This window comes from Podarcis raffonei, chromosome 1 (assembly GCF_027172205.1).
Source record: "Podarcis raffonei isolate rPodRaf1 chromosome 1, rPodRaf1.pri, whole genome shotgun sequence".
Classification (NCBI taxonomy): domain Eukaryota; kingdom Metazoa; phylum Chordata; class Lepidosauria; order Squamata; family Lacertidae; genus Podarcis; species Podarcis raffonei.
In genome coordinates, this window is record NC_070602.1 from 83707612 (window position 1) to 83729091 (window position 21480).

The following is a 21480-nucleotide window of genomic DNA, read 5'->3' on the forward strand; positions in this document are numbered from 1 at the left end:
AAAGTCAATAGGAGGCGGGGGGGAGGGAGGAGACAGATGATGCTTAAATAGACCGTGCTCGCTTTCCTCCCATCCACGTGTCCCCTCCTTAGGCTGCCGGGAAGCAGAGTCCTTCCTCTTTTGCTGAGGACTACGACCTCCACAATGCACTTCGGTAGGCACTGCGCAAGCGCATGGTGTGACCTCAAAGGCCCTCCGCTGCCTAGAGGCTTCCGGGAAGTATAGTTCGGAGCTGCTCGGCGTCTGCGGCGCAGTACGTCGCGGCGGACTCCATCCCCCAGCATGCTTTGCGGGGAGGAGGCGACGTCGTGAGGGCGAGCCGACGGCGCGGGGTCAGCCAGTCACGTGCAGTACGAGGTGCGTGTGCCGTTGATGCTAGAGGAGGAGGAGACGGAGACGACGACGACGAAGAAGACGACGACGGTGGAGGCGGAGGCTGCCGCTGCTGCTGCCGCCGCCGCCGCTGTTTCCGCCGCTGTTGCTCTGGCTGCGCTGCGCGGGGGCTGTTTTCGTCGCTCTCCGCGGCTGGGCCCGCAGCGCGCGCCAGGGAAGCCCCCGAGCCGCTCGGCCGGGCGACGGCAGCACCATCGGCAGCATGAGCGACAACGATGACATCGAGGTGGAGAGCGACGTGAGTCTCTCGTGGCGCTTCCTCCCCGCTCCCCTTCCCGGCCTTTGCTCGGTCGGCCAGTCGGTGCGCCGACAGGGACACCCGCGCGGGTCTCCCGAGATCTCAGCCCCCGGTGCTTATCTCTTCACAGGCCTCGCTTCCCGGCCCCCACCCGCGGCCTTTCTCCCCACCCGGCTCCTCGGGCAGAGAGAGAGGCCCGGCGGCCGGAGCCCCTGCCCGGGTTGGCGGGGAGGGGGAGGAGCAGCAGCGGTGTTTGTGTGTGTTGTTGGCAGGCGCCTCGTCCTGGCCCGCAGTCTCGCCTGAAGGGGGAGGAAGAGGGGCGGGGGGCGGCTGCGTCTGGGGTCGGAGAGACAGACAGACACCTGTTTGGGAGAGATTGTGGCGGTGGCGAGGCTGGAGCTGCTCCCGGGCTGGGCTCCAGGGGAGGAGACTTTTATCTAGGCCTCGTGCAGCTTGGCTGGGTAGTGATGGTGGTGGTTGGAGGTGGGGGGAGGCGAAGGGATTAGAGGGGGAAGCAAAGGACGAGGTGCTCAGAGGTTTTTGTGGGGGGGGGGGCGACTGTGGGCTGAAGGCCAAGAGTGGAGAGTCGAAAATCTGGGGCAGGGAGCAGCCATTGTCGTGTTGAATATAGATGGTTCGCAGCAAAGGCCGAAACCACAATTTTGCAGTGGGGTGAGGAGGGTTGGCTGTGATGGGAGCCCTGGCAGTTTCACCCTTGAGCTGCATCGCGCCCCTCAGGCCGGGCATGTGATGGAATCATATACTGCAGAGGGGAATTGCCTACATTGGCAGAAACCATATAGCACTATTTATTTCCTTGGGAGTCTGGAAGAGACGAAGACACGCTGTCTGGAGGAACAGAGGCTTTAGAGAAAAGACAGCCACAAATAATCGGGAGTGGGTGTTTTAAAATGTATATCCCTGGTCTGTAGCCTTATCTTTCAGGGCAGCAAAGTGCACTGTCTTTGAAAGGCCTCTTTGGGGCTTCGAAGGGTTTTCTGCTTGCAGGATGCTGCATGCTGAAGGTTCCAAGAGGGTTGTGGAAGAGCCCCCCTCCTGCTGCTGCTGCTGCCAGGGGATTTAATGAGCGAGAAGCTGGGAATTCTCTTATTTTGGTGTTTAATCTCCTTAGTGGATTATAGTGGAAATGCTGGCTTCTACAGAAAACTTCCACAAAGCAGCTTACTCTGACTCAGTTGTTGAATATTTAATTTTTATATGTGTGTGTGTGTATGCTACTTGGATGTGCTTTCTAGCATCCCTAGCAATTTATAGTAAAAGCGAATTTCAGGTTTAAAGCCTTCTTATTCTTGAAATCTACACTATGATGCACAGCTTTGTTTGTGACCATGCAGAACAGCCAGTAATAGGGTTTTTCTGCATTGCCTTTGCTTGTTGGAAAGTTTCTTGTAGTGTATTGTACCACTAGAAACTTGTGGATGCTGGTATACTACAGCCTCTATAAGAATTTAATTAAGTAACTTTGCTTGTTGAGTGTGGATAAAAGTGCAATGGAGAGTAGTGTTTAATGTATAGTCAGCATTTTAGAAAAAGGGTGGATTGATTTCTAATTAAAGTGTAAAGAAAAAATGTCAAACTTAAGTCAAGTTTCCTATTTGAAAACCACATGTCTACTGCACATACATACATACTGACTAGTTTCTATAGCAAAGAATATTGACTTGCAGCTAAACACAGCTTTTATACAAACCAGCAGTATAATCCAAAACCTTCAGCCATGCAGTGCAGGTTGGCTGCAAATTTGCACCTGCTCCATTAAACATTAGTTATTGGGGGGAAAGGAGACTTCACTAAAAAGTGAATGTCCATGCTGATTGTCAAAAATATCAATAATTTGAAAACTCCCATTAGAAGAAGGATGGGGAGGCTCTTGCTTCCTGCAACTTCCTCTGTTCCCCTGAAAAGCATCTCCAGAGTGGGACGGGGCTTTGTGACCCCACCTTCCAGCAGGAGCATCCAGTAAATCTCAGTTCCTTCCACAAACAGGAGTAACTCCTATGCTGGAACCATACAAACCTGTGCCCCTTAGGATGCCACAAAAAAGTCGTGTATTTATATTGATTGGTATCAGGTTTCTTTGTTTTTTGCCAAAATACATATTTCCCCTTATATGTATTCTTCTATGCATCTTTAAAAAGCATTCTTTTTAACAGTAAATGTGTTTAAGAGATTGCCATGATTTAGTTTTAAGAGATTGTAAGTATAGAGCTTAACATTTGTATTAAATTAGGATTCCATTTTAAAGGATGTTATATAAAATCTGGTTTTTAATAATGAATACTGATCCACCTTGAGAAAAACTAACTTAGTTGCTGTTGTACATGCCTGTCCAGTTCAAATTGCCTGGCTTTAGAGAATGTACAGAGGTCCAGCTTAATATTTACTCAGTTTAACAAATCAAGGTGTAAGATGCTTTTCCTCCTTGTTGTGCTAAACAGGAAAACCTTAGAAAAAGAATTCTGTTTCCATGCTGAAATATGCAACCACTGAAATTCATGTAGCTAAAGAAAGAAGCAAAATTATTTCTACTTACTTTCTGGTGGGTATTCCTAGGAACAGTAGGTCTCCAGAAGAATTTTAAGCTATTGACATTTTCTTTAAAATATGACCGGGTTGAAGGCCAGTGGGTGATGTTTCACAGAGAGCTGCTAGGAAGTTGACTAAAGCTGAATAGGTGAGAAAAATCAGCATTATGTTTTCCAAATTTTGTGTGAATAGTTACATTAAATTTATTGATCATTAATGAAAATGTCTATTTTGTTTTATTCTGGCAAATTCATGTTCGCAATGTGCAGTTGCAGGTGTTGAGAAACCAGTTGTGTGTGGGGGGGCAACTAACAGGTAGCACTTCACTTGCATTAAAAGCACTTCATATACCTCAATGATGTGGGTTGCGTTTATGGTGTGGTGTGTGTGCTGGAACCCCTCCGGCTACCTGTAGTTGGATTGTTTTGTTTCAAGTCCTCCCATTTTTGCAAATTGACTTTCTAACTGTGGCACATTTTTTGAGGGGAAAGAGGCTGTAGCTTAGGAGTAGAGAATGTACTTTACATGCAGAGTGTTCCAGGTTCAATCCCCAGCATCACCATGTAGGAATGGGATAGACCACTCTCTGAAATACTGGGGAGCCACTGCCAGTCAGTATAGACAATATTGAGTTAGATGGAACAATGGTCTAACTTGGTATATGGCAGCAATGTTCCTGTGAGATACTGAACATCCTTTTGATTCTTATGGTGGGTGAGCACCATGATAGAATTCACTCAGTGTACTTGGATTACTCATTATATTTTAGGAGAACAACTTTTATTTGAGTTTTGTAACATAGCTACATAATTTAATTTGTGATGACTACAAATTCAAAGGCACTTCTCTGTTGTATTGGTGAATACCAGTATGTGAAGGAGAGTACTAAATATTTGCCAATTGCGTGAGATGAGCATAGGCTTGTGGCTGCCATTCCATATAGAAATTTGGGAATATTGTCCCAAAAGGTCATGTTTCTGAGAAACATCATGCTTTCAGTAGCCAGTAGGGCTGAGCGATGTCTGAAATAAGGATTGAACTATTGTAGAGGTGAATGGGTTAATGCTCTGGCAACTGCTACTACTCAGGAGTCTAAAACAGATACATTTTTATTTACTTTTAACATATTGTTACAACTGTTATTTTATAGTACAGTTGTACCTTGGATCCCAAACACCCTGGGACTCAGGCATTTTGGCTCCCAAGCGCCGCAAACCTGAAAGTGATTGTTCCGGTTTGCGAACGTTCTTTTGGAACCCGGACAACTGGCAGGGCTTACGCTGCTTTTGATTGGCTGCAGGAGCTTCCTGCAGGAGCACTTGCACACATCATAATTCGTGATATATCACCATGCCGAATATTATGAAACTGTTACCACAATGTGGACTTCCAACCAATTTTGGACAATTTATTGATGCATCGCCTTAGGCGATCAACTTAGGCCAATTAATTTCAGTGGGGCTACTCTAAGTAAAAGTTAAGTTGGATGCAACAGTGAAATAATAAAATACCATAAAAAACTGACTATACCACAGCATTCATAAAAACCTGAGTTCTTGCAGCTTTGCCTGCATTATCTGAGTACTTTAAACTGATTTTGGACCATGTATTGATACATCGCCCAGCCCTAGTGGCTACCTATATTGCCTCTAGCATTTTATATTTTATGGGGGTAACTGGGGCACTAGAAAGCAGAAGTAGACCTCCACTGTTGTTGCACAGTATCTCCTCTCCCATCATTCCTGAGCATTGGTTACGCTTGCTCTGGCTGATGTGGGTTGGATTTAAACAACATCTCAAAGGCCATAGGCTAGCCCACCCTGTTGTAAAGACCAAAGAGTTCTGTTTTAGGGCAATATGGAATACAAACTGAAGTCACATCCAGCTTGCTATGTTAATCTGTAAGTTTTTGGATGGGTGACTGTTTGATGCAGGAGGCCGGTCCACTGTCCCTCAGACCTTGTGGGGAGCCGGACTATATTTTGAAAAAAATAAATGAATGAATTCCTATGCCTCACAAATAACCCAGAGCTGCATTTTAAATACAAGGACACATTCTACTCATGTAAAAACACGCTGATCCCCAGACCGTCTGCGGGCCGGATTTAGAAGGCGATTGGGCTGGATCCCGCCCCCGGGCCTTAGTTTGCCTACCCATGGTTTGAGTCTTGTGTAATTATAAGACTAGGGTAAAATTACTGTGTGCCACAATTGTCACATGTGGTTCAAAGCCTATTGTGCTGCTGTGGATGCTGTAAGAGTTGCTTCTTTTGAGAACTGTCTCTTCAGGTTGAGATAAAGCAGAATGTTGCGAGGCTACCAAATGCCCATTGTGATATGATAAATACATATTTTCAGCTGCCAAAGACGGAGCCTTCAATGTGCAGCATTAGGGCTAGATTTCAAAGGACTTTCCCCAGCATTTGGTTCAATGTAGGCCTAGTTGCTGTCAAACTCATGATATGTCTTAACATACCTACCTGAATAAAAGACTAAGATCCCTCCTTTATATTCAGCTGCCCGACTCCTGGCAAGTTATAAAACCAAGATGGGGTTTTCAGAGCTAAATTCCACTGTTTCTTTTCTGGTCTGAATGGGTTCATATCCATGAGTTCATGTACATTACACACAGTTCTAACTGTCAGACTCTATTAAGACAGAAGGATATTGGTTTCCTCCCTCTTCTCAGCCCTCTTTCCTTGCCAGGAGCTGATATTTTCCTGGACAGTCCAATGGTTTTGAAAGTAGCTGATGAGGTAGTAATGGAGAGTGGCATGGCAGTGGGCCACCGTACTCTGATGAATGGAGGCTAGTGTTTTCTTGCTATCCTTATTCGGCATTTAGTCTGGCATGTGCCAACCAGAACTCATTGGATTAGATTTGGCAGTCTTTCCTAAATGCAATTCACTTGCTTTGAATTATTGCCAGTAATACGTTACAGTAGGGCCAGGTGCTATATCCACTGTTAACTGGGCCCGTTGTTACGAAGCGATTTGAGGAAACGTGATGTTTAGCATACCACAACCAATGGTATCTGTGTCACCTTGGCCATAGTTGTGATATTGAGCTTCTCTTAATAGAAAAAGCATAGCTCACCTGCATTACCTTGGTTTTCTAGGTTCCTTAGAATTCCCTAGAACTAACAATGAAATGTACCAGCTATGAAACGGGTTATATTTTCAATGGTCAATGTTTTTATAGTTTGCCTTTAAATTATTATAACACTCCTAAATATGGCAATACATACCTGCTTGGTGAAATTAGCTAGTTGAACTGGCTTTTGAGATCAGCATCAGTGTTAGAAACTCACATATATAAGCCAGATGGCACATTAAACTTAGGTTACAGTTGCCACAACTCAATGTCTAGGCACCATTTCCCCCCGCCCCGCCCCCCCCCGGAATTTCTTCTTCTTCATTTCATTTCTATACCGCTTTATATTTTAAAGAAAAAATCTCAAAGCAGTTTACAGCACACTAAAACATCAAATACAACAATCCAGAATAAAACAAATTCAAGCTTCAAGAAAAATATTTTGGATCCTCCTCTAAGTGACATTTTGCTTTTTGCATATTTATTTACCTACTTAATTTATATAGCTGCCCCATAGTAGAAGTACCCTAGGTGTAATGGTTGGAATGTCGGACTAGGACCTGGGAGATCAGGGTTCAAATCGCCACTCAGTCGTAAAGCTCACTATGTAACCTTGGACCAGTCACAGCCTCCTAACCTACCTCACCAGTTGGTTAGAGGATGGTGCTGATAATACCAGAGTTGCAGGTTTGATCCCCATATGGGGCAGCTGTTTATTCCTGCATTGCAGGGGGTTGGACTAGATGATTCTCAGGATCGCTTCCAACTCTACAATTCTATGATTCTCACAGGGTTGTTGTAGGCATGAATTGATGAGAGGGGTGAATCATGTACTCCTTGGAGAAAAAGGTGGGATGTAAATGCAATAAATAAGCTCTTTTGCTTACCTGCTTGAGAAAGCTGGAGAGGCCAACCAGATGGAGATGTCAGTCACCAACCTGGCATCTGGAGATCTCCACATGGTCACAATTGGACCTGCACCAGTAGCAAAATGCAGCTGCCTAATTTCTAACACTGCTCAGCATGCAATAAAATTGCCTGAATGGACATGTGATAACATAAATTTTAGAATATCTCGGCGCTGCTGTGACTGGCATTAACATTTGTTAGTGGCACTAATAATTTTAGCAGTACTACCCCATGAACTGTGGACAATTAGGCAGTGGCCTTCTATCATATTTGTTTATGACATATTTGTTGAGCACTCTCCAGCTATTTTGCAACCTTTTTTATGTCTATTCGTTTAGGCTTCTATAAAATTCTTTAAAATAAATAGAATCCTAGTTTTTACACTGAAGTAGATTCTTCTTATAAGCACACACATGGCCAAGTATTAAAGGGTAACTGGAAATAGTTACAACTACTGTGGTCCATGGGAAGATTCTGTGGCTATTTGCTGAACTGGTTGTAAGAAAGTGGTGTTATAGATGCAACCAGTAATCATTATCACACTATCTCAAAATTAACTCCTGTATGGGAAAGTGTCTGCAACTAGCACTTTGGTCATTCTGTGGTAACTTGACTACAGTGCAGTGTGTCAGGTAGAGTTATACCTTCTCTATTTTATTTCTCTGGATACAGATAATATCACCAGTATATTTTTCTTTACCCTATTTTTACCATGGTCATATTCATGGCTTCTTATGTAATCTTAGAGACCAGTGCAGCCACTTGGCAACTAGTGTGAGCAGATTTGAGGCTCTTCTAGTTTCCTCTACTTTCCTGATCTCCTTAAAGTCATTTGGGCAGCACTTTATACATATGCAACTGCTTTGCATCAACTTTTCAAATGCCTACAAAGCTAGAAGCTATGGAAGATCATCTCCTTAAATTGCATCATTTGGCACATTATTAACATAGGGACTTACATTTATAACAATTTGGTGTTTTTTTCACATTACTCAATACCTTAACTAAATTGCACATTTTCTTTTCTGGCGTGTCCTTAAGTAACACCATAGGACACTAGTGAGTTTGGGTCCTAGTCCTTTTTCAGGATGATTATTTTTCTTTCTTTCTACGTGTTGGTATGATTTGAGTCACTTTCTTCTTTGGCTAACCTTGAAGCATTTTGCTGCTGGTCAGTTCTTGGCTTGAGATCTCTGAAGATAGTGTATGTGAACTTGGAATTTAGTCTGCCTTTTCACCATAGCTAGCTTGCCACATGCACTCTTGATGCACACAGCTTAATAACTGTAGATGGGCTGACAACAAATATCATCGGTATCCCTCGAACTTGTTTTTCCTTTCCTTTTTAAAGTAGTAACTGTCTGGCAGATCCAAGTGACCTGTGTGTCTCCTACTTTGCCACCACAAAGTTCTGAACCTTGTAGTGACCTGTGTCAGAGGAAAAGATTGGACCACTCCTTGTTAGTCAAGCTCTTCCTCTAACAAGGTGACCTAAAGGGAACTATGACAGACAGAAATAAGTTCTTTGTGCTTTGGATTTGGGGTCCAGCCACACCCAGAGTGCCTGTTTACATCTGGCAGACAATTTCTGCGTCTGGAGCTGGGTGTGGGATCATTGCCAAACCTGTGTGACTGGAGACTGCCTTGACATTTGAAAGGTGGGGTTCCATTAATCATAGTTTGAGTTCAGTGTGCCACCGGAATTGCCTTTAAAAGGCAATGACAACAAAAGGGTATCAGTCAGTCCAGAAAAGAGGAAGAGGAAGCCAGAGATGGTGTAAATGTGATGTGCTTCAAAAATAATTTAAATGTATTTTAAAGCTGCTTCAAAAAGCTATCCGAAAAGCACACTGTGAAAACACTGCATTTCCCGACACACCATATTTTTCTGTGATCGGTCTTCATAATTAGAGAGGGATTAAATTAAACAGAAATGAGTCTTTTTCCTGAAGGAAAAAAATGACTTAAAGGTGTGAGATTTTAATGATAAATTCAGGTGTGACACTTAAAGCAGCATCTTCTGTTGCACTATATTTGACTTTAAATGGCATAGACCATTAGTGGTGTGGTGTCCATTCTGGTGAGGGATAGGAAAGAAGGGTGGGGTTTGGGGGTGTTTTTTTGACAAACAGTTCACTTCAAAGGGCTTAATGACAATGATCTTCTATTTTATGGTAGAGAATGGCTATTGGGAATTATTGGATCTGGGTTGTAATAAGTGAGTCCTAGGTACATGGTGGGAGTTGAGGACTAGGGTAGCTGATCTTGCATGTGTCAGTAGATGGTGGTGCTACTCTGGAAATATATTTTCTCCCATAAATCCTCTGAGCAGTCTTTGATAGAGTTGCAGCTGTGTTCACATCCTTCGGCTGCTTCTACTATGAAATTTGAATGGCATTCTATCACCATGGAGCTCCTACATAAAAATAATCCAGGTGTTGAAGTCAGTTTATTCAATCAAGGACCTAGCTTTGGATTTTGAATGGCATTGAATTTTAAATGTTCAGCTGCGGTGCTATAGTGAAACAAAGTAGTCCTATCTTTTCTTTTTTACTATGAACAGATAAGGTGATATTCCATGTTTCCTGCAGTGCTTTGGCAATTGCACTTGAAGTCTCTCTGTAGTGCAGTCCCCAGAAATTCTTATTACTGGGAACGGTCTTCTGACTCCCGTCCTTAGCAAATCATGGAGCATATTTTGAAATCTTAGTGCTCTCTTTGGAGACAGATAATCTCTAGTCCAGGAGGCGTCACAAAAGTCTTTCTGAACAATCATGTGCAGATGAGTTTGATCAAGGAACTTGCTGCAGGGCAAAAGCCCACCCTCCTCTTTACTAATCATACTTGTTTTGTGTGCTTGCTCTGGACTTGAACAGCCTTGAATGCTTCTTTTGCTGGCCCTTTGTTTCTTTCCCTCTCAGCAGAGTTTTGATTCAAAAGAGCATTCCTTTTTGTTCTGTGCACAGTAATCTAGGGGGCTGGTGTTCAGCGGCAGCCACATACCTTGTTGCCCAGTGGGACAGTGATGATTCTAATACTTGTTCTCTGTTTTGTCTGTCTTAGGCTGACAAACGTGCTCACCACAATGCACTGGAGCGCAAACGTAGGGACCACATAAAGGACAGTTTCCACAGCCTGCGGGACTCTGTGCCATCACTTCAGGGAGAGAAGGTGAGTTTATTGAGAGAAGTGATGATCTTCCCCTGGGTTCTGTCTGTTAATCACAAAGGAATTGCATCCCAGTCCCATTTTGCCTTAAGTTTCTGAGCAGGAAGGAGCCAGTGCCAATACAGCTTAGAAGGTACTTCTGCGAAAGTCCCAAAGAGTTTGCATATAGAAATGCTTCTGCTGCTTCAGAAAGCTAACAGTAAAATGAAGATGAAATATTGTTGTGAGAAGTAACTTACCCTTCCATCCAGCATTTCTAAATAATGGAAAGTCTTTTACCACGTGGCTTCACAGGCCTGAAGAGAGATGGTGCTTCTTCCTGATCCATCCAGCTCTTCCTTGATGAGGGTGATATAGGAACATTTCATTGGATCTCAGCTTGTGATTAGTCATCTGTGTTTGCTTTACCCACATTGAAAATTTGCTTTTGTTGTAGGGGTGTTTTCAGTTATTTGCCATGAGCACATGACCGCCCCTCAATTTGCACTTAGAAATATTGGCATGTAGAATTTGAGTTTAGGCTTGTGGCAAACAGTTGAGACGGGTATCCTTCAGTCTTGAGAAGGAGCAAACACCCATGAGTAGAGTTTTTGTGTGAATTAGCCCTAGGTGTGCAGAGAATGTGTGAAGGTTGGCTTCCTTGCCTTTCTTCTCTATACTTGCAGGTAATGAATAAATAACGCTAGCAGGTAACTTTTAGCTTTCCTTAGTGCTAAAGTGGCTGTTCTAAAAAGGAATGAGGAAATTGTGCTCTGTTAATCACCAGTGGTTACAATACCTACAGGGTTTTCTGCAGAAGCTCAGTACAAGGTACTGAGCTTGATAGGCAACATTTTTTATGTGCAGTCACCTCTGATGACACTGTCCTAGACATTGTCAAGACACACCCACTTAGTACTCAGGTCATGTAGACAAAGCTGCCAGAACTCAGGTTTTTATTAATGCTGTGGTATAGTCTGTTTTTATGGTATTTTATTATTTTACTGTAGTATCCAACTTAACTTTTACTTGGAGGAGACCCACTGAAATTAATTGGTCTACATTGGTTGTTAGGGCTGGGTGATTTATCGATACATTGTCCAAAATTGGTTGGAAGTCCACATTATGTTAAAAGTTTCATAATATTGGACTTGGCGATATATCACAAATCACGATGCATGTGCATGCTATGTAAAAAATTGTGATGTGGGGGAAATTGTGAAGCCTGTCATTGCTTCTCTTATGAGGTCTGCCGCCCCTTGTTGCTTTGTACTATAAAATAACAGTTGCAACAGTATGTTAAAGGTAACTAAATGTATCCATTAGTAGCAGTTCCCAGGACACTACCCCATTCGCTTCTACATAGTTCCATCCTTATTTCAGACATTGTGATATATCTGGGTATCACAGGGGTCAGCAATCATTTTCAGCAGACCTTCCCTCAGACCTTGTGGGGGGCCGGACTATATTTTTTTGGGGGAAATGAACTAATTCCTATGCCTCACAAATAACCCAGAGATGCATTTTAAACAAAAGCATGCATTCTACTCATGTAAAAACACCAGTCAGGCCCCACAAATAACCCAGAGATGCATTTTAAATTAAAGGGCACATTCTACTCATGTAAAAGCATGCTGATTCCCGGACCATCCACAGGCTGGATTTAGAAGGCGATTGGGCCGGATCCGGACCCCGGGCCTTAGTTTATCTACCCATGGTGTATAGCAATGCTTAATCAGACATCTCTCAGCCCTATTGGTCATGTTCGTGAATTTCAGTGGGTTTACTCTTAAGTATGACTAATGTTGGATACATTTCTGTATTTAATGTGTTACTCTATAAGGCTATGTACACACTGTAAATTTAAAGTACAGGGTTCCCCGCCCAATTGCTGGGAACTGTAGTTTACACCCCCCCCCCCGAGTTACAATTCCCAGCACCCTTAACAAACTACAGTTGCCAGCATTCTTTGGGGATTCAAAGTCATGTGCTTCAAATGTATGACATGTATACAGCCTAAATTGTTGTGACATTGACTCATAAAGGTGGCCTATAAATGTTTCTAAATAATAAATAAATGAATGTTAGTTAAAATATGTGGCCTGCTTTTCTGCTTTTTGAATTCTCCTTTGAGGTTAGTGCAAGCTTCTGAGTAAAGCACCTGGAATTTTATGCCCTGTTTGGGGAGATTGATTGGCAGGGTTTCTTTATGGTGATGTCAACTCCATTGGAGTTCAAAATATTTGAAAGCCATTATGCTTATATTGTTCTGCGTATCTGGGATGCAGTGACAGCATGGGGTCAACACCAGTTTCTGTTTAATACATAAAAATGACGTAAACCTATTGTTGAACCCTAGCACTGGTATTTTACCATTTAAACACTTTAGTTACAATTTATTTGATGAACATCTGACTGCATTTTCTAATGCACATCCGCATTCTAGTACAAAGCCTACTAAACATTTGGGGTTTGAGTTTATTTGCAAATTCTATAAACTGTTGAAGGGAATATCTCTCGCACTGTACATATGTTGGAACCTATACTGTTGACCACAGTAGGATTCTTCTTTCAAGCCTATTTCCAGTGTGGGAAGGGGGGAAACAAAGGAGCCCTGTGGGTGTCTAGTGTAACTAGTTGGGCATAAATAATCATTTTAAGGCCTGGTTAGATTTCAGTAAGGGCTAATGGTCTGCCTGCCAGCTTAACCCAACCTCTAAAAGTAAGTCTAGCTTGGGGTCCTACATTGCTTTTGATAAACTGTTCAGGGTTTAACATTATGGATTTCTGTCTGCACCTTTGCTGTTTCAACTTGACACACAGATATAATTAAAAAAGGTCCCACCACTGATCAAAGAAGGAGCAGAGGAGTTGACTGTCTCTAGCTGAGGACAGCCTACTATGTTGAACCTGAAGCCTAGCTTTTGGCAAGCTTCTGTTTTCAAGAGCAGAAAAGCTCTTGCTGCTAATAAGGCAAGGCTCTGAAACTTTGCATTAAAATAAATAACCCTCAAATCCATATTCTGTGACTGGGATCTGAAAGGGTAGCCTGTCTGTGTTTAAATCTTTCTTTATTCCCGCTTGACTCCAGTGGGAGGATACTTCACTGGAATGCAATTTGATGAAAATCTGTATTACACTTCTATTCATTTTTTAGAAAGCAAAAAAGCAGATTACTGTAGAAGATGTAAGCAATTCAAGTTTAATGGACAATCTGGAAGCAAACAGGAGATTCAGCAACCAGGTTAGCTGAAAACCAGCTATGAACTAAGTGAAAATATGCCACTGCTGTATAAGCTTGTGGTAAATTGCCTCCAAAACGCTAAGAGCAATCAAATAAACAATAATGGGAGCTTATTGTCTCCCAGGTTAGAATTCATAAACACCAATAGCAGAATATGCTTTTCATGTTGACAACTGGAGTGCATTAGAAAGAAATGAGAAAATGGCACATGCAGTGTGTCCCCCCCCCCAATGTTGAGAATTAAAAAGCAAATTGCATTAAAATTTGTACTGTGTAGCAATAATAATAAATAACATTTACATATTGCTTTCAAGTGTTTAAAACACTTCATATGCATTATCAAAATTTCATATTTACAACAGTTGGTATGTCCCCCACCACCCAACCCCACCTCTGCAATACGGGGGATGAGACAGAGCCACATAGTGAAAGTCAAACCAAGATCTTCTGACTGGCTTCTTTGCAAGCAAAATTAACTTAGTAGGGCAGGCTGGACAATGAAGAAATGTTTCATTATACTGGGACCATGAACCATAAAGTACCAAGTTGATGCATGCAGGTGCTGGGGGAAGTAGAGTCACTTGGATTAATTACTAAAAGTGACATATTTGCTGCTGTTTCTCATTTGCTAATTGTAGAGACTGTCTTGCCCAACCTTAATTGCATTCTGAAGAAATGCTGCAGCCATCAATAGAAGAAGAAATGGGCAAATTCCAGTAAAAAAAGGTATTTCCAAGTCCCATTAACTTTAATGAGAGGGTTAAGGACACACTTAACTTGTCCACCAAACTCAGTGGGACATAACTTTTGTCAGGTTATACACAGTGTCAGGAAATATTAAGAAAGAAAATGATAGATGTGGGTCTATATATGCTGCACATTTTATGATACATTCATGTACGACCAAATGTTCCTGGAGCACTGGTAGAGAGGGACAGTACATTTAGTGGCAGGATGAGAACATAGTGAAGCTGGGCAAGATCTACATATAAGCAGGGTTGTTAACAGAACTCACACGATGAAAGTCCCAGAGGGGAAATAGTTTGACAGTGGCAAGTACCAGGTTTAATTCTGAAAAGTAGACTATAGCTAAATTGACAACAAAGTTATGTGGACAGTGTAGAACTAGTGGTTTTTGTTTTGGCATACAACACTGTTCAGCCACGATGGCAATGTAGAATACTTTCAACCTTTTAGAACAGATCCTTTTTTAAACTGAGAAAGGATGTTGGCATTGTTACCACATCAGAAATGAAACCTTTTTAAAAAAACAACAACCACAGAGCTTATGCCTGCCTAACTATGTTTCTCTGTGATTGCATTATTCTTTAGCTTAGAGCTGTGTGTTCCTGTTATAAAAACCAGAAGAAAATGTTAAAAACAGGAATATCTGTTGGCAGATACAAATGTGACTATTCAAAACTTAAATACAAATATGTGTATTATTGCCTCTTGTCTGCCATCTTATTGCAACACCATAAATATCCTCCTTCTTTAAATGTTTGCAATTTGAAAATGAAACTAAAACTTAACTGCATATCAGCATTGTTTTTGTGTTATGCAGCTGTTTAGCTAACAATGATGCTTTAAAATAGGCCTGCTTTGTGTTTTCTTTCTTTAATAAACAGTTTTTTACAGGTGATGGGGGTGTGCTTTGCCAGCCTTGCTGCTTCCATTTAGGAACAGTGGGAAGCTACTGAATACGTAACCGAGCTCAAGTATTGCTGTCCAGATCTGTAGACCACTTAGAGGTTATTACAATTAAGCAGTATACAAATCTCGTAAAATAGATGCAACTTTCTGTGCAAGGGACCCTGGCCCTCTAAAATCTGTCATAGCTGCTTATTCAGGTTTGAGCTTCACATATTTTAATGAGAGCCATGATGTCTTTCATAAAACATCTTCAGATAAAGCGCACATGATATAATTTTAGTCCTGCTTACAAGGGGAAATTGAAGCCCATCAAAACAAAGCAGTTCCAACCAGTCCTTTGGACAGTACAGCCTGCCTCCTTGACCTTCCATAGAGCAGGTTTGTCTGATCCAGCAGCATCCAGTAATGGAGAGAGCCTTCCCTCAAAAATGCCTTCAGACTAGGTTCTCCTTCCTTCCTTTTCTTTCCATTCTGCAGTTGAAGCCCTTTTTCTTATTTCTCATCCCACTTGAGTCTTCTAATCAGTAACTCCAGTATAAATACGAGTACTGCATTAAAAATATACATGCATATATAGTCTACAAGCAGCTTTGAAAAACTTTCCAAGAACATTTTACGAACCTGAGTTCTTATGAGAGCAGGTAAGCAATTGCCTTGTATCGCTTCAGGCTGCTGCTGAGTTAGATGGCCAGCATTTTGCAGTCCCAGTTGCTGAGCGAAAACGTAAGCCAGGAGAAGTATAGGTGCAGCAGAGCACTGCATTCTTGTTTTAGGATGGTATCCAGTGGTGTCCATACAAGAGTAGAGAGGACTTTTGCTCATGCAATGGGCCTTCCCGTTCCTGTTCCTCTCCTTCCACCTACATGCCCCAAAATCTTCTTTGGGGGCTGGGGGAGGACCCTCTAAATCCATTCAGAGGATGGAGGACAAGGGGTCCCACAATGTGAGCAAAGATTTGGTAGCACAGTGTTGAATTTTGCTGTTAAGTGATCTGAGTGTCTGTTTTGATGGTCAGGGAACATTATGCTCAAATGCCAATAATGTGGGAATAATTTGCATGTTGCTTTATCTCTATGGAGGAAAACAGCAGATACTGAATAGCAGTTGGAAGACTCTACTTTGCTGAAAGAGTTCTTGTGAGCAGAAGGATTTGTTTGCAGAATTGCTGGCATGGGGAATGATCCAAGTCTATAGCAGCTCCCTGTAGGAGTTTCATTGATTGCTCCATCTGCTGTTGCTTTAGTACTGGGAACAGGTGTCATTAGTACAATTGATTCAGGAGCTCAGTATAGTGGGATTGGAAAACAGTTAACATATTCTGAGTCTCAAAGCTGCTTTCTCTAGTGCTGAACTTTTTGCAAGTATTACATGGACTTCAAGATTGAACCTAAGTCAAATGTGGACTGGGTTGAGGAATCAGTTCTCTAGCCTCCCTGCAGAAGGGAATATCAGACTTGCTACCTACGTGAACTAGGACTTTATCTGGTGTGTGTTTTTTCCTACTATTGCAACAGGCATCCCGGGCCCAAATCCTAGATAAAGCCACAGAGTACATCCAGTACATGCGTCGGAAAAACCACACACACCAGCAGGACATTGATGACTTAAAGCGCCAGAACGCCCTGCTGGAGCAGCAAGGTGAGTGAGGCCGCGTTAGGGCACTCCATATGCCATCTTATGGGTAAGGATACTGTGCCACCTCTCAACAAAACCCTCTGCTATCCATGTTTCTCTGCCAGGGAAGCTTCCCCAACCTGGTGCCTTCAAGATTTTCTCAAGCCAAATAATTACGACATATTTAAAGCAGACTGATAAGTTGCTGCTCACAAGGGAGGACTAATGGTTGCCACTAGGCAGAAGTATAAGTAGTAAGTTTCACAGTGCTGGGGTGTGTGTGTGTGCGCGCGCGCATGCGTATACACACACACACACACACACACACACACACACACAGAGAGAGAGAGAGAGGATTTATCAAACCTTAAAGCCCAACTTCCCTGCCCCTCTGCTTCTGACACTGGGAACAGGGGGCATAAAACAACCCAATAATAGTTAATTGCAAAGGTGTATTGATGGAAGATTCATAGTCTAGCACTGAACTACACTGGTTCATTTCAGAGTGCAGCAGGCATTTGTTAGATTTTTTTTACTCCACTTCTCCTGTTCCAAAAGGAAACACAAGGCAGCTTACATAACTAAAACTAAATATACAATCAAAATTCAGTTATGGAAACAGTTGAGTAAAAGAGCAACAGACAAACAATTAAAGAGCCAGTGAACCAACAGCCATTGCTAATTTGCAGGCAAGTTGAAAGCTTGCTAAAAAAATGAATGCTTTGATGGGCAGCAGAATAATTTTAAAAATGGAACCAAACTTCCCAAGACAGAGAGTTCTACATTCTGTGTGTAACCAGAAGGCTCTCTCTTGTGCATTGATGACTTAAAGTGCCAGAATGTCCTGGCTAGGACACACATATGGGCCATGGGCTGAGCTGTCAACAGTATGGCAAAAACTGGAATTACTGTACATGGCTAACTTAGGTCCATTAATTTCAGTGGGTTTACTCTGAGTAGAACTTAGTTGGGTTCAGTCCTATGATACAAACAGAAAAGAGAGGGATGAATTTCCCCATAACATACGTTCACTAATCTTTCTGAAAAAAATTATTTCACATAATATTCCCCAAACTTATGACTGTTTTTTTATCAGACCTTAGGAAAAAGTGCTATATTTCCAAAACTTCCTCAATCTTCCCCCAGTTTGGGCCTTAACATCTTTAGAGGTACCAATCTTAGTTATAGCACTGAAAAATACTTGGGAATCTTCTTAATTTTGATTTTTAAAATTGTATTTATACTATCTTAACTACATTTAGTTTTTAAAAAGCCGGGTATGGCAATCCATAACATTCTGTCAGCCAAGTGTTAAGATCACCAACATGAGAGCATGTTCATGTTATGTGCACTGCCTACTTTTCCCCAGCCTATTTCCATATGCTTGTTCTTGCCTTTTAGTTCGTGCCCTGGAGAAGGCAAGGTCAAGTGCTCAGCTGCAGGCCAACTATTCCTCTTCAGACAACAGCCTCTACACCAATCCCAAGGGCAGTACCATCTCCGCCTTTGATGGAGGCTCCGACTCCAGTTCAGAGTCTGAGCTGGAAGAGCCACAGAGCCGGAAGAAGCTTCGTATGGAGGCCAGCTAGAAGAGGCCCCTGTTCCCGCTGCCATTAGACACTCGCTGGCTGCTTAAGGACTTTCCTTTTTTTTTCTTTAGTAGAGGCTCTCGGACTGCAGCTTCCCCTGTTCCTTGCCCCTATGTGGCCCCTTTTGAGTTAACCCAACCCCTTGGCTTGGCAGCTTACCTTCTGGAAGACACCGGCCATAGCTTGGAGCAGGATGTAGTTTTGTCTTGTCCTGCCTCATGGCTGCAAGTTCTAGTGTCAGGAATGCCCAGGCCATTCGATGAACTCATGAGGCTATGGTTGCCTGGACTCTGTGGTGACAATGACCCCTCCATCCTTTCACTAGAGCCGTACCAGTCACTGTCTCATCAAAATATGTTTATTTATGACAACCAAGCCAAATGTCCCCTGAAGGATCTTGGTGGGGGAAGGGAATCATGCAGATCCATGTGAGTGCATGTCCCTAGTTTCCTGAAGGGATGGTGCAGGATTCAGGGTGAAGCAGGGAGATGGATTTCCTTTTTGTACTTTGGCAAATGATTAATTGGTATTTATTTCCTACTATGGAAACTCAATCCGATCAGATTCCTCCTCTTGCTGCGGACATTGGTGACGTGAAGCTACAGATTCATACCATGATCAGTTCTTCCCTCTTAATGAATTTCTCAGAATTAGAGCCAGCTTTTATAATGTAAATACACACCACAAGCTTTGTTACTTGGTACTAATAACTGCATCAAAGCGTGGACCTCCTGCCCTCTGGCAAATGGGCCAGTTACCCCATAACGACTTAAATGGGCACAGGCTGTGAGTGAGCAAAGGCCACTGTGTGTATGTGTGCATGTGCACGCACATGTGCATGAGTGTGCATATGCGTGTGTGTGTGTCGGTGTGTGTGACCTTATATTTTTGTCTTCTTCCCACTCTTGTTTGTGACGTTTTCTGAATTTAGTGTATACAAGTGTAGCTTGGTCTCTGTCCAGGTGTGAGTCTATTCCATGAACTGAAGTATGTTGTACATACTGCCCAAGAATTGTCTTGCAAGTTAAGGCTTCCCTTTACTATAAGACTATAAATAAAAAAAGTATTTTATCCTTTTGAGTGGTACTGGCGTCTTTGTGGAAACCGATAGGGGCGGGTTTGCCTCTTGGCAGTTTTGCTTCCACTTTTCTGACGTTAGAGACAGAAGAATTTCTATTCCCACGTGAGAAAAGGCTTAACCTGTTGAAATAGAATTATGAGCAAGGCTTCACAGGCAAACTCAACATTTATTTAAGATCTCCAAATCTTGCACTTCTCCAAAATGCTGATACAGGGGAGTTACCGTAAAGTGCTTCTGTACTTTTAGTAAGTTGATCAAATAAAGGAAGAGCTTTGCATGTATATCTCTTCTAGTAGGATAAGAAAGATTGCCTCTGCTACATGTTTTCAATTGCACATACTACCCCAAAACCAATGGGGTGGGGAGAGAATGGCTGTTTTCCTTTGTTTTGAGGGCAGCGTGTATCTCCAGCTATGCAGCTGCAGCTTGTCACATAATGGTGAGAAATATCTTTCTACAATTAAGAAAGATGGAGGTCTTATTTGTGAGTGGTGCTATCTCAGAATGGTTCTTTGGGCCAAACAAGTAGACACCTTTGCAGAAAGATGCTGATAGAAAAACAAGCAGGTGGCTAAAGTGGTCCTGTGTCACACACACATATGTAACAGGAAATGGCAATAGTTGCTTCCTAGTTTCAGTATGAAATATTGCAACATTTCTGGTCCTGTGTGCTTCCTCCTCTTGGGCGGCAGCACTCTCAGCAACAGCCCCACATGCACAGGGAGTGCAGGAGGCACCACTAGGATTTTGCTCAGTTTGTGGACATACACAAGCTTTGTACGAGGCACAGCATCTGGCTTGTTGGTGCAGTTCTAAAAGCCACAAAATGGGTGCTAGCAGTTTCTCACCTCTTGAAATTCAGAAGGTGACAGGCTTTTGGCTGCAGGGCAGCAGTGTCACCACCTCTGCACACACAACTGATGGCGTATGCAAGAGGGGTGGAGGTGGGGCATCTAGAACAATAGTTAAGCAGGAAGAGGGATCCAGGAAGCACTTCCTCTTGCAGCTCAACTCATTGGTAGCTGGAAGCTGGCCTTGATCTGTAACAATCAGATCAGCAGAACACCAGCTTTAACGCCCTGTGACCTCAGCCATACAAGGAAGGTTAATGTTTTTTTTTACAGGCAGAATTCTCTGGCTCGCTCTTGACTTGGTTTTAAGCTCCCCCCCCCCTTTAAACCATGTAGAACTCAAGGCTCTCAAAAAGTCCTTTAGGTTCTAACCTAGAATGCAGGCTAGTCTCTGACCAAAAGCTACACTAGAGAGGAGGCTGTACTTTTTCAAAGTGCAGATGGGGACAATCCCATTTTAAAAGTTCCTGTGACAACAGCATCTTGCATGTAAGTTTAGCCATCTTGAGATGCAATGAAAATATGTTACAATTTTCTTCATTAAGGAATGGTAAGAAGACACCGCTGTTCAGTTTTGCTGAACAGAAAGATCAGTGCTGCTTTATGGCTGTGGTTATAGTCCACCCCACTATTGCTGATTGTGCAAAGCTACCTATACAGCAGCCAGTTGCCCTTTGTCACATTTGCAACAGGGATGGGGAATTTGTGACTTGCTCCTGTTGTTGGGCTCCCATCAGCCCCAGCCAGCACAGCCAATGGTTAAGGATAATGGGAGCTGTAGTTCAACATTTGGGAGGATACATACAGGTTTCCCATTCCTGTTCTACAGCTTTCTACCAATTAAACCTATTATTACCCTAATTTGCAGTGGATGGCAACACTGCTCTAGTAATTGCTATCTAGTCAGCAGTTCTTCAATAAGAGCATACCTTTGCTATATATGCATAAACATCTCCCTGGAAATCACATTTCCCACAAGGGGAATGAAGTTGCTTTTAACAACCCTGCCTCCTAAGCACCCTTTTCACTACTACCTAGGAAGTTACATTGTTCAGTGCCTTCCCCCCACCCTCATGGAAGCAGCTTGCAGCGTGTCTTCTCTTCAGATTGGTCAAAATTTT

At 42.7% G+C, this 21480-nt stretch overlaps 1 protein-coding gene across 2 annotated transcripts; it reads left to right on the forward strand.

Moving 5' to 3' along the window:
• The first annotated feature begins 335 nt into the window (after positions 1 to 335).
• On the forward strand, positions 336 to 19507 carry MAX (MYC associated factor X). 2 transcript variants are annotated; one of them, XM_053400244.1, is made up of 4 exons: positions 336 to 631; positions 10244 to 10351; positions 16739 to 16862; positions 18240 to 19507. In XM_053400244.1, exons 1-4 carry the CDS (start codon positions 596 to 598, stop codon positions 18425 to 18427), a joined length of 456 nt encoding a protein of 151 aa, XP_053256219.1. In that variant the 5' UTR covers positions 336 to 595; the 3' UTR covers positions 18428 to 19507. The 2 variants fall into 2 exon arrangements, with proteins under 2 accessions (XP_053256219.1, XP_053256211.1); XM_053400236.1 differs by having other exon boundaries at positions 10244 to 10350; positions 16732 to 16862.
• The last annotated feature ends 1973 nt before the right edge of the window (positions 19508 to 21480 follow it).

Coding starts and splice junctions, on each gene's coding strand:
- MAX (XM_053400236.1), top strand. CDS start 596: ATGAGCGACAACGATGACATCGAGGTGGAGAGCGAC. Junction 10,351..16,731: donor CCATCACTTCAGGGAGAGAA/GGTGAGTTTATT, acceptor TTTCCTACTATT/GCAACAGGCATCCCGGGCCC. Junction 16,863..18,239: donor CGCCCTGCTGGAGCAGCAAG/GTGAGTGAGGCC, acceptor CTTGCCTTTTAG/TTCGTGCCCTGGAGAAGGCA.